At 51.8% G+C, this 15878-nt stretch overlaps 1 protein-coding gene across 2 annotated transcripts; it reads right to left on the reverse strand.

The window, feature by feature from the left end:
* Positions 1–142: 142 nt before the first annotated feature.
* Positions 143–15361, reverse strand: LOC114866110 (uncharacterized). Of its 2 annotated transcripts, none has more exons than XM_029167783.3 (10): positions 14942–15361; positions 11796–11855; positions 11532–11552; positions 11179–11454; positions 11016–11103; positions 10715–10941; positions 10008–10295; positions 9380–9558; positions 6281–6373; positions 143–5123 (listed from the first exon to the last, which is right to left on the reverse strand). In XM_029167783.3, exons 2-10 carry the CDS (start codon positions 11839–11841, stop codon positions 4620–4622), a joined length of 1722 nt encoding a protein of 573 aa, XP_029023616.1. In that variant the 5' UTR covers positions 11842–11855; positions 14942–15361; the 3' UTR covers positions 143–4619. The 2 variants fall into 2 exon arrangements, with proteins under 2 accessions (XP_029023616.1, XP_029023617.1); XM_029167784.3 differs by lacking the exon at positions 14942–15361 and adding an exon at positions 14702–14926.
* Positions 15362–15878: the final 517 nt, after the last annotated feature.

Consider the following 15878-nt stretch of genomic DNA (forward strand, 5'->3'; position numbering starts at 1 on the left):
GGTTTTTACCTGAAGCAGCAGGAGGAACCGGACAAACCTGAGGACGACAGGAAGCCAAAGAGAAAGTAAAAGAAACACGAAACACTGTGAAGGACTGCAAAAGCGAAAGGTCACAACAGAGAGACTGAAGCAAAGTCCTCGATTCGGTCGCCGCTGAAAATGGATTTTATTTGAATTCATTCATCACATAAGAGAGAAGCTTTACAAAAGTCAGTGCAGGCTGTCAGAGGTTCTACAGGACCAGTGTATGAATAATACGGGTCCATTCATCAAACTAGAGGGTGAAGCTGCTTCACGGTAAACATCTGAGTTTAGTTTAAATCAGAACCAGAACCTCGAACGTCAACGACAGGATTTCTGCCTTCGCTCCTTTTAACCACGCTGAACACAAGCGTCACCTTCCATGTGACTCACAGAGAACAGCACATTAACACAGTGAATCTACATTTGATTAAATCCAGCGCCACTGAGGGATCAGGTGTGTGCTCCCACAGAACAGACGAGCAATGGAACAGGTTGAACGGCACAGGGTGAAACGTTTCCACAGAGGATGAGTTTGTCTGAACCGACCTGCTAAAATTCAAACCTTTCATGAAGTGAAAAGAGGCTCTTCACTCTCTAAAAGCGTGGATTTAAATGTGAGAAGTAAAATTAAACCAGCAGTTTGAACTTTTGTGTCCTGCGCGGGTCAGAACCACCGCTGAGCTTTTTGGTGAAAATTACTGGACTTATAAAATGAATGTGTGAAATAAAGAAACCATTGGGAAATACGTGCACAGATTAAATCTGATTTGTAAAACTCTGACCCGGTGATGTCATTTTAGACCGTCTGCATTGATCTAAAGTCTCCAGAGAACCATGAGAATCATTATAGCTCCCATTAATGACATCCTTTGGATCTTAAATTACATTTTATCAGCCCTACTATCGTCAAGCACCATCAATTACAGTGAGATTACTGAAGGATCGAAGTGATTGAGTGCTTTAATTGTCATACACGTAATACTAGATTTAAAAAAGGTTAATTTGCTGCATTTACAGAAGCAACAGGCTAAAGTATCTGAATGAATCCAGGCTGAGGAGCCACTGACTCTGTGGAACGTGTGTTTGTGGCAGGAGAGATTGCTAAAAGTTCATTTAAATGAACGTGCGTATAGTGATTTTTCACATTCAGGTTTATTAATAATATTTGCAGGCATGAACTCATTTCCAGCTTCACTGACGATGGCTCTCAGCCTCGGGGTCACGGGGTCAGAGGCAGCTCAACACAAAGCTCAACACAGTAGCATTGTTAGCGATGGGCTGCGTCCCACAAGCAGCGTACAGGTCGGCAGCTCTACAGGCTGGAACAGAAACAGCAGCTTCAGTGGAGCAACGAGTCCAGAGGCAGATGAGAATGCGTGTTCGTACAGTTCTGTGGTATAAAAACACTCAGCGACGACGGGGACAGAGCTCAGTGTTTAATATTCACAACGGCTGCAGAGCAGACGCGCCGCTGAGCTGGGATCAGCCTCCCGCTACCTATGAAATAGTTTATTTCATGTTTTGCGTTTACTTCTTAAGTGTTATTTCTACAAACATCTGCGCTGAGAGGGACACAGATCAGTGGGTTTTAATTATTGTTTTTATCTGTTGGAACCAACGCTGAAGCTAAATTCAATCCAAGTAAAAGCCGCTGATTTGAAGAGAACTGGAATGAAGCGATGTCAGTGTCAGAGTGCGGCCGATATTCTGTCTTACAGAGGTATTTGCAGACTCCCACGCTGCAGGAGTCATTTCATAGTGTTTTATTATATCCTCTGGATTTATAGAAAACAGTAGATTAACAGCGGAGTGAATCTAGCAGAACTGAAGGAACATTTTATTAAATCTCCCCACGGCCGCAGACGGATCAGCACGACTCTGAGCGGCTTTGTGAACGTTGGCTGTGGCGGGTAATGAAAAAGAAAACATCAGCGAGGGTGAACGGCGGGACGTGAAATCCTTTCACAAAGCCTGCGTCAGCGGTGATTGCCTCAGCCTCGTTGTTCCAGCGGACACACGCTGGGATCTAGAGCTTTCACCCTGAACGTAACGCAGCTACAGTCAGAGCAGGAAACAACGTTGTGTGGTCAGATTATACGTTACACTTCTACTAACTACTGGAGTAGGAGCACTTGGAAACTCAGATCACCTACGGTCTTTAGCGTCCTCAAACGCCTCCTGCATGCTGACGGTTGCCCTGCAGACAGACGGGTCCCTGAAGGCCACATGCTGTGTTAGACAGGAGCGGAGCTAACGGCCGATGGGAGTCGTATATAATTTGAGGGATTCACCCCTGACACAGGCTTTACTGCTTCCCAACCACAGACCAGTCGGGCTCCCCTGAGGCTACACCAGCCGAGCTCTGATGAATGGACCTCACAGACGTGGATGAATCTTCTCCACCAGCTGACGACGGACGGTTAAAGGATTAATGCAGCGCTTCATAGTATAAAATATTGCATAAGCCAGTTAGTAGGAAAGGTGGTATAATCACACTATACACATGCAGATCACATATCTGTCTATTTACAGCGGAGGAGTGACATCAGGTTTGCGTGGTGCGTTTAATGACTCAGTGCGTTTAATGACTAATATTGCTTTATACGTTCTTATACTATATAGCAAACCATCAGACATTATTTAACTCAGCTGATATTTTTTCCTGAATAAGAAGCTAAACTACGTTCTACAGGTGACGTTATTTCATTTACAGCTGCTACGTTTTTTAACAACATGCACCGTGTACTTGTTTTGAAGTGATGCGTTTGTGCTTTCGCGCGTCTGCCTGCTTTTAGTGGCCGTCTGAGACACGGCTCGTGGATCTTCAGGCGTCTCAGGTTGACATCGATTGAGCTGCGGCGCGAGGCTAACAGCAGTGACGGTGACATCTAAATGGGATCCCTGGGACGCGCGGCCTTGTTAAGATGAAACCAAGGCGGTTTGGTGGCTTTTACAGGCGGAGCGGTACCGGATGCAGCATGGAGGCAGGGGTCTGTGGAGGAGGAGGACCCGCGGCCCCACGGAGGAGGACTCCTGGACCCGTGGACCCGTGGACCCGTGGACCCGCGGCCCCATGGAGGAGCTGCAGCCGGTGACACGTCTGAGCCTGGACCTGACAGGGAGGAAGCATTCAGACGCGAGAGCTCCATGGAATTAGCTCAGCTGCTTCTGGCTTCATCCTTTGTACCTGGATGAATGTGTTGATGGTTTCTAACTGAATGAGCCAGACTTCAGCCAGGACCTCCTCCATCTAGAAGCCACCTGACCCCTGCTCCTCACTTATAACCATGAAGCGGTGACTTATGAACTGAATGCCCTTGAATGAATCTAAGCAAACAGTGGGTTTAAAGTCTGTAAACATGTGACGTCCTCCACATTAGTCCGTCATCGCTGAGCACCAGCAGCAGATGTGTGGGCTCCTGTTCGTACTGGTCTTTGTGTTTCCCAGTTTTCTGGGCTGAATGGACTCGTGTCTTCATGCAGGGCTCTGGATAATACTGTTGGTTGCTCTATATGAAACTCACAGCTAATAATCACGTATTCAGCCTCATTCGGCCGCTGCGTCGTTATCGCAGATTGATCCCACTCACTTCATTTTGGCAAACAACTGGGCCACAATAAGAGCTGTGGTGATGGATGGGGGCTTTAAATCATGCAAGTCATTTATCTGCTCCCTCCAATGGCTCCGTCGCCTCTTTTATCATCGCTCCTCGCTCCGCGGTGTCCATGAATCGTCCGTCTGCAAAAGGAGACCCAGAATCCAATTACGTCCTCAGGAGCCGCTGCAAACGTGCTGCAGCGCTCTGGGTCCTTTCTACTGGAAGTTGTTGTTTCCTCCGGAGTTCAGTGTGAGAGAGATGCGGACGGGGTTCTAATGGGTTCCTTCAGAGACGACACCCAGGATATGAGAGAGGGAAAACAAGCAGACGGGAGTGACAGCGATCAAGCTAGTCCGGCTTGTTTAGTGTGAAAGGAATGTAACAATGGAGGAGCCGGTCTGAGAGAAGCAGGAGGGGGAGGAGGGGGAGGAGGGGGCGAGGAGGAAGAGGAGGGGGAGGAGGGGGAGGAGGGGGTGGAGGAGGAAGAAGAGGAGGAGGATGAGGAGGGGGACGAGAAGGACGAGGAGGGGGAGGAGGAAGAAGAGGGAGAGGAGGGGGATGAGGAGGAGGAGGAGGAGGAGGTGGAGAAGGAGGAGGAAGAGGAAGAGGAGGGGGACGAGAAGGACGAGGACGAGGAGGAAGAGAAGCTGCGTCGTCGTTGTTGAGAGAAATGAGTTTCTTGAAGCTCAACTGTCAAATTGTCAAATTCCTGTTAACGTTTTTGTGATGACCTCTTTTCAGCTGAAATGATTTGATTCTGTTTTGTGTGTTTTCCCAAAAAGTGCTGAGCGTGTTACTTTTTTACATCATGCATCGTTCTAGTCTAACGGCGGCGTTTCCTGTTGGTATCTACTGTAATGTCTCATTTAAATGCATGCAGTCGCTGTTCTCGTTTCTCATAAATGTTAGTGTTGTTTCATCTTCCAGGTTCAGGCTTTAATCGTCTGTGTTGAATGCAGTGATCGGGGGTCTGGTGGTGGATGTGGACGTCTCCTCTCAGGTGCTCTGGGCGCCGTCGGCCCCTCCCTCGACTCCTCCCTCGGCCCCTCCCCCGGCCCCTCCCCCGGCCCCTCCCTCCTCCCCTCCCTCGGCCCCTCCCTCCTCCCCTCCCTCGGCCCCTCCCTCGGTTTTGGCCGAGCCCCTGGAGCCCCCTCCTGGAGACGCGGCGCCGTGCAGGCTGCCGTCGGGCGTGGCGGCCGTCAGGGAGCGCGGGTTGGAGGCCGGGCTGGCGCTCACCACGGAGTCGGGGGTCCGGCTGGCGCTGAGCTCGCCGTCCGGCACCACGGTGGTGTCCGGGCTGTGGATGTGGACGGCTCCGGTGACGGCGGTGGGCGACATGGCGTTGAGCAGGGGCTTGTGGGAGGCGAAGGTCAGAGCAGGCTCAGTGTCGCTGTCCAGAGGGAGGCCGGAGTGGGTGAACTCCGCTCCAGAGTCGCTCATCTCCAGAAAGTGGTCGGAGGTGAGAGCCTGGTACCGGCCCGGTTTGGACACCTCCAGACCCTGAGGAGGAGGAAGAAGAGAAGATGAGAGGAAAAAGAATGAGAAAAAGTAAAAGCAAATGAAGAACAGACGGAGGAGGAGGAGGAGGAAGAGGAGTAGAAGAAGGAGGAAGAGGAGGAGGAGGAGGAGGAAGAGGAGATGAGAGGCCTGGAAGACTCTGGACAGAACCCAGAGACAGATGAGAGGTCAATGAATAAGCAAACGAAGAACAGACAGAGGAAGAGGAGGAGTAAAAGGAAGAGAAGGAGGAAGAGGAGGAAGAGTAAGAGGAGATGAGAGGCCTGGAAGACTCTGGACAGAACCTAGAGACAGAGGAGAGGAAAAAGAATGAGGAAAAGTAAAAGCAAACGAAGAACAGGCGGAGGAAGAGGAGGAGGAGGAGGAGGAGGAGGAAGAGGAGGAAGATGAGAGGCCTGTGAGACACTGTATAGAACCCAGAGACAGACTAGAGAAAAAAGAATAAGCAAACGAAGAACAGACGGAGGAGGAGGAGGAAGAAGAGGAGGAGGAGGAGGAAATGGACGTGAAAAGGAGGTCAGGGTAAAAAGCAGCATGAATCATTAATGCGCATGTTTCCATATTTATAGATTTACCTTCTAAGAGCATTCAACCAGTTATTACATGGACATAATGAAAATCTACATCCATGAATAAATAATCAACAAGAATAGATTCAGACATGTTAAAGAGAATCCATCAGGTCATTAACGCTGGCGTCAGAGCTTCAGCTCCATTATGACGCAGAGAGCGTCACCGATGGTCAATGAGCTCAGTGAGTTTGAAGTTTGTTAAAAGATCAGCGCCGCCGTACGTTCATGCTGGTCATCACCAGCATCACGTTCATGACGCGACTGCTCTTTAAATCATAACACACTGATGAATAATTACACTAATGATATTATTTACTGGAGCTTTGCTTAAACCTGCAGGAACTGTTTTTTGTGGCCACTAGGAGGCAGCAGAAACTAAACATGACATCATTGTTTACTGTTTACAGGCACAATTGTCTCATCATTGAGCTTTACTTTCACTGTCTTTTAGTTCAGATGGTTCTTTGGGGACATTGTTTTGCTATTTAATGTAAAGCAGTAGTTGCTTTGCTCCTGTGTGTGAACCTCTCATTACAGGAGCAGTGAAGCTGAAGCTCCATCACTGACCTTGATGGTGACCTCCGTGCGCTCGGACGGTTTGTCGCACACAGACTGGGTCAGAGACTCCTCAGTGAACCTGGTGTAGGCTTCATGCACGACCTGAACACAGAACGAGAGCGCGTCAACGGAGCCGACGCGAGGAACAATCAGCTGCTGAGACGACAGCGCTGAGAAACGACACGCGCGCTCCATCTGTCTTCATGTTGAGGCTGGAGGCGGAGAGGAAACAGATTCACACGGAGCTGCATTTTTCAAGTGTAGAGAAAAACAACATGAGGGAAGGAAAAAGATGGATGGAGGCGGAAACAAAAGGAGGAGAGGAGACTAAGAAGGATGTGATGAACGAGAGGGAGAGAAGAAGAAGATGAAGCCTCTACGACTTCAACTGGACCAAAACAAAACCAGGACCATAAACTCAGACAGGACACGACACAGAGAGAGAGACACAACGTCAGACACAGGAGACAGGAAGTAACACAAACGAGGCAGATGATGCAGGAGAGAACGAGATGGAGGAAAATAAGAGTGAAGTGACCTTCATGATGGTTAAATCCTGACAGTCTGCGTCTGTGTCCTCAAATCTACATCTAAACACAACTCAATAAACACATTAATGCTCGTCGTTACATGTCACAAACATCAGGACACACACAAACACACAAACAAACACACACGAGTAGGACGTGAGAAGGAGAGTAGCTGCTGCTGGAACATTGAGCCCAGAGATCAAAGGTCATAAAACAAGTTCACTTCTCTCACACTGTGAGGTTCATCTGAGTAATTCATGCTCCCCTCAGGATGAACCAGCATTTACTGTAGAAACACGGATCCCTTTGGGTTCAAATGGACATTTATGACCAACGACACTAGGAACTAATACAGCAGATTATAGCGTGAATATTAACATTAACACACATTTATCTGCTGCTGAACAACACACAACATTTAATGCACTAAAACAACTGATACACAGGACACACAACAGCAGAACAGACTCACACACTGAGACAACACAGCACAACCACCGCACTGCTGCTCAGGAAACGATGCCTTCAGGCCTCGCTGCTCAGCTGGAGCTCAGAGGAAGGAACCTGGAGCAGCGCTGCACCAGCAGCCGGTCTCACTGGGTCTAAGGGGGAACTGGTGCCTGCCGGCGCCGACCGGGTCAGAACTGGACCCTTCACTAAGTCTTCACAGGATCTACTGGATCCATCTACTGACGCTTTGTCAAAGCAGATCCTCGATCAACTTCAGCTGCTTCAGTCAGTTTGGTCCTCGGATCGTCAGCGTCTGAGATTCGTGTAGTTGGAGTTTGCTCAATAGATTCAATGAGATAAGACATATTTAATGGATCCTCATGGAGAAACTGTGTTCTCTGCATTGGACCCATTCACTCACTGCTGCGGCAGCGCTCAGGGACCCGGGCTGAAGCGCTGCTCAAGGACACACCTGGAGGGGTCAACTGGGTTTGAGCCGCTGACCTTCAGCCTCCTGCACCAGTGCTTCATTGATCCACCAATGGACCGACTGACAAGCACCACAGTGATCGCACACGTCTGAAACGCACAGGAAGTTGATCGAGGAACCTGCACAAGTCTGAACACGACAACATGAGAAAAGAGGAGGAACAAGGTCTCTCACCAAGAAGAGGCTCCGTGTGAAGCTCCTTAGAGGGAGAGACGCAAGAGCGTTACTGTAGGACACACACACACACAGACACACACACACACATGCACACACAGACACAGACACACACGCACACACACACACACACACAAAATCAAACATACGAACAGACACACACACAGATACACACACAGACACACACACACACACATGCACAGACACACACAGATACACACACAGACACACACACACTCACACACACACACACACACACACACACACACACACACACACACACACTCCACCGTGTAGTAAACAGCCGCTGTGATTATTAAATGTGTTTTCTTCATGTGATCGTTTCATCCATTGATCAGAACATATTTCTCATTTTATTGACGACGTCTCTCAGTAACTGATTGATTCCTGTTTATTTATTGCCAGTTTTCAGCTTGTAATGAGTTTTTAAACGGTCCATAAATTCAGCGGCTTGAAGAAAAATGAGCCACTGGGGGTTTTGGACAGACGGGTCAAAGGTCAAGCGTCCTCCATCGTCGGCTCAGTCAGAGCTGAGTTTTTTAATTCAGACAGTTTAAGAACGAGCAGCAGCAGCGTTTTAGCGTTTGAACCCGGCCTCGTTTAAACAGCGGGCGCTGACACGCGTCTTTGTCCGACGGCACCGGGAACATTTTCATTTGTCTGATAATCAGATGTTCAGACGTGAAGCTGGAACCAAACAGCTGCTGCTGAACTTCTGAATGATCACTTACACATGAATTAATGTCTTTTATCACAAACAGCTCCACAGATGTTGCAGCTGCCAGACGCCGTCAGGAAGTGATCCACAAGTAAAAAGCAGCAGCTGCTCGTTACGAGGCTCAACGTGTTAATTACTGAGCAGAAAGTTTCATGTTAAAATCACATACAAGGATTCATTTGTTTTAATTAACGCCGGTATTTGTGGTTTAAAGACGTTTAGCTTCTGTCTGATTTTCAGCAGCTTCTATAAATAATTAAACAGCAAGTAACTAAACTGCTCAAGACCCACATTTAATAATAAGCACTGAGTGGATCCGGTTTCACCAGAGTTCAAGTTCACGGCTCCAGTTTCACAATAAATGAAATGTATTGTGTTCTAATAGCAGGAGAATCAGTGACTAGCTGTCTTAGAATAAACATGATGGAGGCAGGTTGGAGTGGTTCCAGCTGAGTCCTGACTTCGCCCACTCCCACCTCATCCACACCAGACGCCTCCTCCTCCGCCTCATTGACTCCGCCCACTCCCACCTCATCCACACCAGACGCCTCCTCCTCCGCCTCATTGACTCCGCCCACTCCCACCTCATCCACACCGGACGCCTCCTCCTCTGCCTCATTGACTCCGCCCACTCCCACCTCATCCACACCGGACGCCTCCTCCTCCGCCTCATTGACTCCGCCCCACTCCCACCTCGCGGCGCTGCACCGGATCGGTGCCGTTACCTGTCTGAAGGCGTCGCCGTCCCCCTTCCCGGCCTGCTGAGCGAGGAGCAGCAGCTTCTTGTTCTTCTCGTTCCTCCTGTGGATCTTGTAGAGGCAGGACAGCAGGCAGACGAGCAGCATGAAGGCGATGAGGCTCAGCATTGACACCACGGCCACGGCGAGGGGGGGCAGCTTGTAGGCTGCAACGGGACCAGAAGCACAGTCAGCCCGCGGGTCGTCTGGGACCTGAGCACCAGGGGAGCCCGTGGGTCCAAGAAGACCTGAGCACCAGGGGAGCCCGTGGGTCCAAGAAGACCTGAGCACCAGCGGAGCCCGTGGGTCCCCAGGGACCTGAGCACCAGGGGAGCCCGTGGGTCCAGGAAGACCTGAGCACCAGGGGGGCCCGCGGGTCCCCAGGGACCTGAGCACCAGGGGAGCCCGTGGGTCCCCAGGGACCTGAGCACCAGGGGAGCCCGTGGGTCCAGGAAGACCTGAGCACCAGGGGAGCCTGCGGGTCCAAGAAGACCTGAGCACCAGCGGAGCCCGTGGGTCCAAGAAGACCTGAGCACCAGGGGAGCCCGCGGGTCCACGGAGACCTGAGCACCAGGGGGGCCCGCGGGTCCCACACCTCCTCACCCCGTTCTCTTACCTTCCACCTCGATGTAGACGTGAGCCACAGCGAAGCCGGACAGGTCCGTGACCCTGAAGACGCCGGTGTCGGCCACGTGGAGCTTCTTCAGGAGCAGCTCCGAGCCCTCCACGCTCAGCCTGCCCTCCAGCAGCGGGTCCTGAGGCTCCAGCAGGACCCCGCGGTCCAGGACCACCCGCTCCCTGTTGTCTGATTTGGGCCTGTACGTGATGCTGAGGTTGGAGTGGTGCCGGTAGAGCTTCATCCTCAGGTTCCCTCCGTACAGGAGGTGCAGGAAGGTCTGGTGCTCTGCAGCAGGAGGAGAAGGAGGAGAAGGAGGAGAAGGAGGAGAAGAAGGAGAAGGAGGAGAAGGAGGAGGAGGAGGAGGAGGAGGAGGAGGAGGAGGATGTCGTGAAGGAGGAGGAGGAGGAGGTCAGTCAGCAGCAGAAAGCAGCGGGTTGAGCCCGGACCCTCCTCACCCCCCCTCACTTCCATCACCCTCCGTCACCTCCTCACCCGCCTCACCCCCTCTCACCTCCCTCACTCCTTCTCACCCTCTCACCCTCTCACCCCCTCACCCCAGACGTTCAGGCAGTTCCTCCTCCGGGCTTTGCCGCTCCGGTCCTTCACCGTGTAGCTCCCCTCGTTCGTCATCCTCACCCTCTCACCCCTCCTCACCCCTTAACCCTCTCACCCCCTCACCTCTCCTCCCCCCTTCACCCCCTCACCCCGGACGTTCAGGCAGTTCCTCCTCCGGGCTTTGCCGCTCCGGTCCTTCACCGTGTAGCTCCCCTCGTCCGTCATCCTCACCGAGTGCAGCGTCACCCATTTGTCGGACACGCTGAGGCGTCCGGAGAACTCGTCTGACAGAACCGTGGACTGGTTGTACAGCAGGATGGAAGGAAGCTCGGTGGTCGAGTGCGACGCCGTCTCATTGGCCAGAACCAAACTGGGCCTGAAGGAAAAGGTTAGAACGTGTGATTAAACACATAAACAGCTGTTGTACGAAAGACCTCCTGGTGTTTGTACCTGAACTCCACGGTGACCGGAGCCTCCACCTCCTTCAGGTGAATGTGGTAGCTCTCCCCGTACTTCACCACCTGCTCCACAGAACAGTCTGATGGGGGAGACGAGGAGTCAGAACCACGGGCCGCACTGAGGCCTGGCACCAGAACCAGAACTGCCCGCTCACCTCTGACGATGAGGACGAGCCTCTTCATCACGGTGGCGTCCGTGGAGCTCCTGACGGTGTACGTGCCCTCGTTCTCCTCCTTCACGTCCTCGATCACCAGGTGGTCCGGGACGTGGCGGAGGCGCCCGCTCCCGCCCGGCACCAGCCGACCCGCTCGCATCAGAACCACCTCGCCGGCCGACCCGTTGGCCGGGGTGAACACGACCTCGCTGACGTTCCCGGGCAGCAGCTTGATGGGAACGTCCTCGTCGAAGAAGGCCGTCCGGTGCTCCTCGCCTGGAGACGCGTGGAAACGTAGACGTGAGCTCAGACACCGATTCATCGTCATCATCACAATCAAAGCTGGGTTTTACCTTTAGAAGACGCCGACACAGCTGTAAAAGAAAGAAGAGTTTATTTATAAGTGGAGCTTTTTTAGGCTGAGTCAAACAACAAGCTTTAAATAAGTCATTTCCTTTGTTCTGAGTGGAAACAAACAAGTGCAGCTTCTGAAGCCAATAAAGAAAAGAAAAGAGCATGATCTGAATAATTGCTGTGTGTTTGCTGGAGCTCTAATCAGCGGAGCCACTTTGAGCCGTGGTTCATGCATGGTGCTTCTCAGCGACGGTGCTTCTTACCGGTGCAGAACAGGACGCTCAGCACCGCAGCGCTGATCACTTTCATGTTGAATGGTCGCTCTGCAAAAAAGACGCCCACACACACACACAGGACACAATTAAAAGCTTATTATAGCACGATTATGGCTCCACAACATCACAACAAGACTTTATGAGAGAGAGAGAGAGAGAGAGGGGCCGTAAGGAAATGAGGAAAGGATTCGTTTAAGTTAATGTGATCAGAAACACGTCTGAGGTGGATCCCCCTCCTCATCCTCATCCTCATCCTCCTCTTCCTCCTCCTCCTCCTCCTCCTCCTCCCCCCCCCCCCCCCCCCTCCTCCTCCTCCTCCTCCCCCTCCTTCTCTGCACCACCTACAAAGAGCTTTCTGTAAATTAGCTCTTCAAACACCAAACAACACCTGACAATAAAATCTATAAGTCAAACACGCTGTTAATCCGTGCAGATGAGCTCCGTCCTGGACGATGAAGAGCAGAGCTCCATTCATCAGTGAGGAGTCAATTAGAGCCACGACGCCACATATGAAGCGGGAGGAAAAGCCGGCGAGAGGGAGCAGGAGGCGCCTCAGCAGCAGGATGCAGCACACGGTGGAGAGGGGCCAGCTGCAGGAAGGCCCCGACCCAGAACTACGTACTTAAGGTGGGATGAGGAGGAGGAGGAGGAGGAGGAAACAGGTGGAGGTTCCAGTAGAAGCGCTACAGAGCTGCTCGTTAGCAGCGTCCAGCATTTAGCAGCTGCAGCCGCCGGACCTCATGAGGAGCCGACACACGTCTATTATTATCTCATTACTCTAAAACGTGGAACGTTCCTCCTTAAAGGCCACATGCGTTGTCCTGACAACGACACCCCATATTAAACAAAGCCATATTCTACAGAGGAACTTAAAATCCTGCATATTTAACTCATTTTTCTTTTTACTTAGATTTGATCAGTTTCTGCTTTATCAAATATTTCAATGCATAAAGTTATAAAACATAAAGTTTTGCACTGAGTTGGACTCCTGGTGCTTTTCAATGGAGCATTATAGAAAATGGCTTCATATTTAGAGACTGAAAGAGAACAAAGCTCGTGAATTCCTGCCATTTCCTGCCAGATGAGGGAGTATTTTAGGACGAAATGAAGGAAGCTCGTCAACATTCGTCCTGCAGAGCCTCAGAATTATCTAGAATTAAAGTGAGTAGAAGATTTGAAAAGGCTTTTAGTCCTTTGGCAGAACACAGTAATCATAACTTATTTTCCAATGGGGTTTGAATCACTTGGCTTTAAAGTTCTACGGAGCCATTAGCTCCTCGTGTTCTGAAGCCCAGGAGGACGAAAATCACAGGGTTGATTTGTGGAAGTGGAGACCTTATGCGAGTGAGGAGGAAATGACAGGCTGCTGCTGATTGTTCAAAGGTCAACGCGGCGAAAACCCAGGCTTGAACAAAGTACGGCAGGAAGTACAAAGCAGTACAGCAAGTACTAAGTGCAGTAGAAGTACGGACAGACCCGAGTTCTGAGTTCCCGGAATGAGTGGAAGAAGCTTTGATGCAGGAACTTTGTTGTTTGTGCTCCCGTGAGGCTGCAGAGGTCGAACGAGTGAAGCTGCTGGGCCTCGGTCCAGTTTAAAGCCTAAATGAGGTCACAGCTCAGATCAGAACCGTCGAACGACGGAGCCTCTGCTGCCGAGGCCTCGTCACCCTGACGGACACGTTTAAGAGCCTTCCTCCCCCGTCTCCTCTCGTCTGTCTCCTCCAGGAGGCTGCACCCTCCCTCACCCCCCCTCACCCCCCCTCACCCTCCCTCACCCCCCCTCACCCCCCCTCACCCTCCCTCACCCTCCCCCACCCTCCCTCACCCCCCCTCACCCTCCCTCACCCTCCCTCACCCCCCTCATCCTCCCCCATCCTCCCTCACCCCCCCTCATCCTCCCTCATCCTCCCTCACCCTCCCTCATCCTCCCTCACCCTCCCTCATCCTCCCTCATCCTTCCATCTCTCATCTGTTCCTCTGATGAACCTGCACCTCTCCCTTCACTAACACGTATCTAAATGAATGAGTCAGACGGATTCACTGATTATATGATGTGGTCCAAACATCACATACACACAGCTCAGGTTCATATTGCACATACAAACCCAGGTCCGTCATTGGCTGTGAGGCCACAGAGCTGACGACAGCATCACCGTCGCCCTGATGCCACAGGAATCAGGAAAAACTAGGAATTAAACCAAAATCACTTCAACATGAACACATTTAAATGCAGAGACTTAAATGCTTAGCTTTAAATGAACCACCTTAACAGTGAGCCCCTGTGTGCACCCCCCCCCCCCTCCTCCCCCCTTTACGCAGCTCGTAGAGAAGCTGCAGCTCTGGGTGTGTCATGAATGGGGGCTGCCCACTTTCCGGGGATGTCCGGATGAAACATGGGCGATGAGAGAAGAGGCAGAAATAAATGATGGATGGATGATTCATCAGCACCCGTCGGTGCCTGAGAGCAGTCAGAACACATTCAGGCCCAGAGTCTGTTTAAATGTCACACAGTCACGAGCGCAGTCCTGGAACGTGATGCGGAGCTCAGCCCACGTCTCGTCCCGCAGATCTGTTACAAAACAAAAGGCTTGGTTCTACCGAACCCGACGGGTCCACTTTGACTCCTCTTACAGTGAAAACACCCAGTCAGCAGCGTTAACGCACACGCTCGCGCCTCCGCACATTGCGTGACAATTAGCGCCGGGACAGAACCCGCTTTATTCACACCGTGTCCCGCAGTTCGGACGAGAATGCGCCTCCGGAACCGACGCGTCCGTCTGAACCAGCTGGTGATTCCCAGCGACCACTCAATGGAATAATAAGCATCAGTTCTATAGAATGAACCCGGGTTTGGCCCAAACGAGGCCCTGGAGCAGCAGCACCTCATCCCACACCTGATTAACTGGGAACGGGCTGAAACCCAGTGCGGTTCTGTGGTGCCTCTGAAAGTTGATCCCCGCGGTCCGCGTTCATTCTTCCTCGGACACGCGCCCGGAGGCGAACGGGGGCCGCTCGACACCACGAACCGGCAGAAGAGGCGGAAAAGCTGCAGGATTTAACCCGCTCGGTCCCTGCGTGAGGCAAACACCGGCAGAACCGTGGAGCATGCGGCTGGTACCGGAGCACGGCGTTACCTTTGTCTGGGTTCGGTCCGGCGGCGGCGGCTGGGAGGGGCTCCGGAGGATGCGCTCTGGAAACGCCGCTCCTCCGTCATCGGTGGCGTCCAGCCTCCGCCCGACCCGACCCACGGCAGCAGCTTCGACGGCCCAAACGGGACGAGCTCAGGAGTTTTCCGTTGGTGTCGGGATCGTGGACACGTTTCAGATCGGAGACGCTCGGGAGTCTTCGGTAGAAGTCGTCAACGCTGGCTCGGAGCCACGAGCGGCTCCGCAGCTTCCCAGCAGGCTTCGGTTCCACCCACACGGTTCCACTCATCTGAGATCCTGGGAAAAGGCTGAAGCCTTAGACCTCGGCATTTCCTCCTTAACGGCGCCATTAACCTGCGTTTCCAGGGCCCACGCTTGGTTCGGGGCTCCTCCAGACCCACGTCTGTCCCTGTACTGAGACCTCTGGTCCTCCCGTCTGGAGCACGTGTCTCTGGGTGGATGGTGGGTTCATCCTGGACGGGTCAGTTTGTGCCAGCGTTGGGCGCTGTCCATGGTCCTGACGCTGTTTATGCTGTACAATGAGTTTCCTCATTACAGTTTAGCTCCTGCGGATCAGATTTAAAAATCACTTAGTGCTGTTTGTTGTCTGAGACCAATGATCTTATCCTGACATCACAACCACAGAGTGACTGACCCCGAATCAACCACTAACCACAAAGAACACAGTTTTCTTTACTGTCATTTAAGTTTTGAGCAAAGCTGTGAAAATTACGTATAATCTTTGAACTTCTACTCTATTAAATGTTTATACTGTAGTAAAGTGTTGAAACCTTCTTAACATAAATAATATTTTCCGCTCTAAATGTCAGATTTAAAGCTGGACGTCTCCGTCAGCACCGCGTGGAGGCAGACGTCCGTTCACAGCTTCAGGACGTTCAGAGCGTGTTTTATTGGAACCTCTGAC

The sequence above is a fragment of the Betta splendens genome, chromosome 11, assembly GCF_900634795.4.
Source record: "Betta splendens chromosome 11, fBetSpl5.4, whole genome shotgun sequence".
NCBI lineage: Eukaryota > Metazoa > Chordata > Actinopteri > Anabantiformes > Osphronemidae > Betta > Betta splendens.

Bases quoted from the DNA above. Each gene is read 5' to 3' on its own strand.
- LOC114866110 (XM_029167783.3), bottom strand. From the start codon at position 11,841: ATGAAAGTGATCAGCGCTGCGGTGCTGAGCGTCCTGTTCTGCACCG. The intron at 11,455-11,531 runs GTAAAACCCAGC...ACGCGTCTCCAG, and splicing joins TGTGTCGGCGTCTTCTAAAG to GCGAGGAGCACCGGACGGCC. The intron at 6,374-9,379 runs GTAACGGCACCG...TTCTGTGTTCAG, and splicing joins ACGGCGACGCCTTCAGACAG to GTCGTGCATGAAGCCTACAC.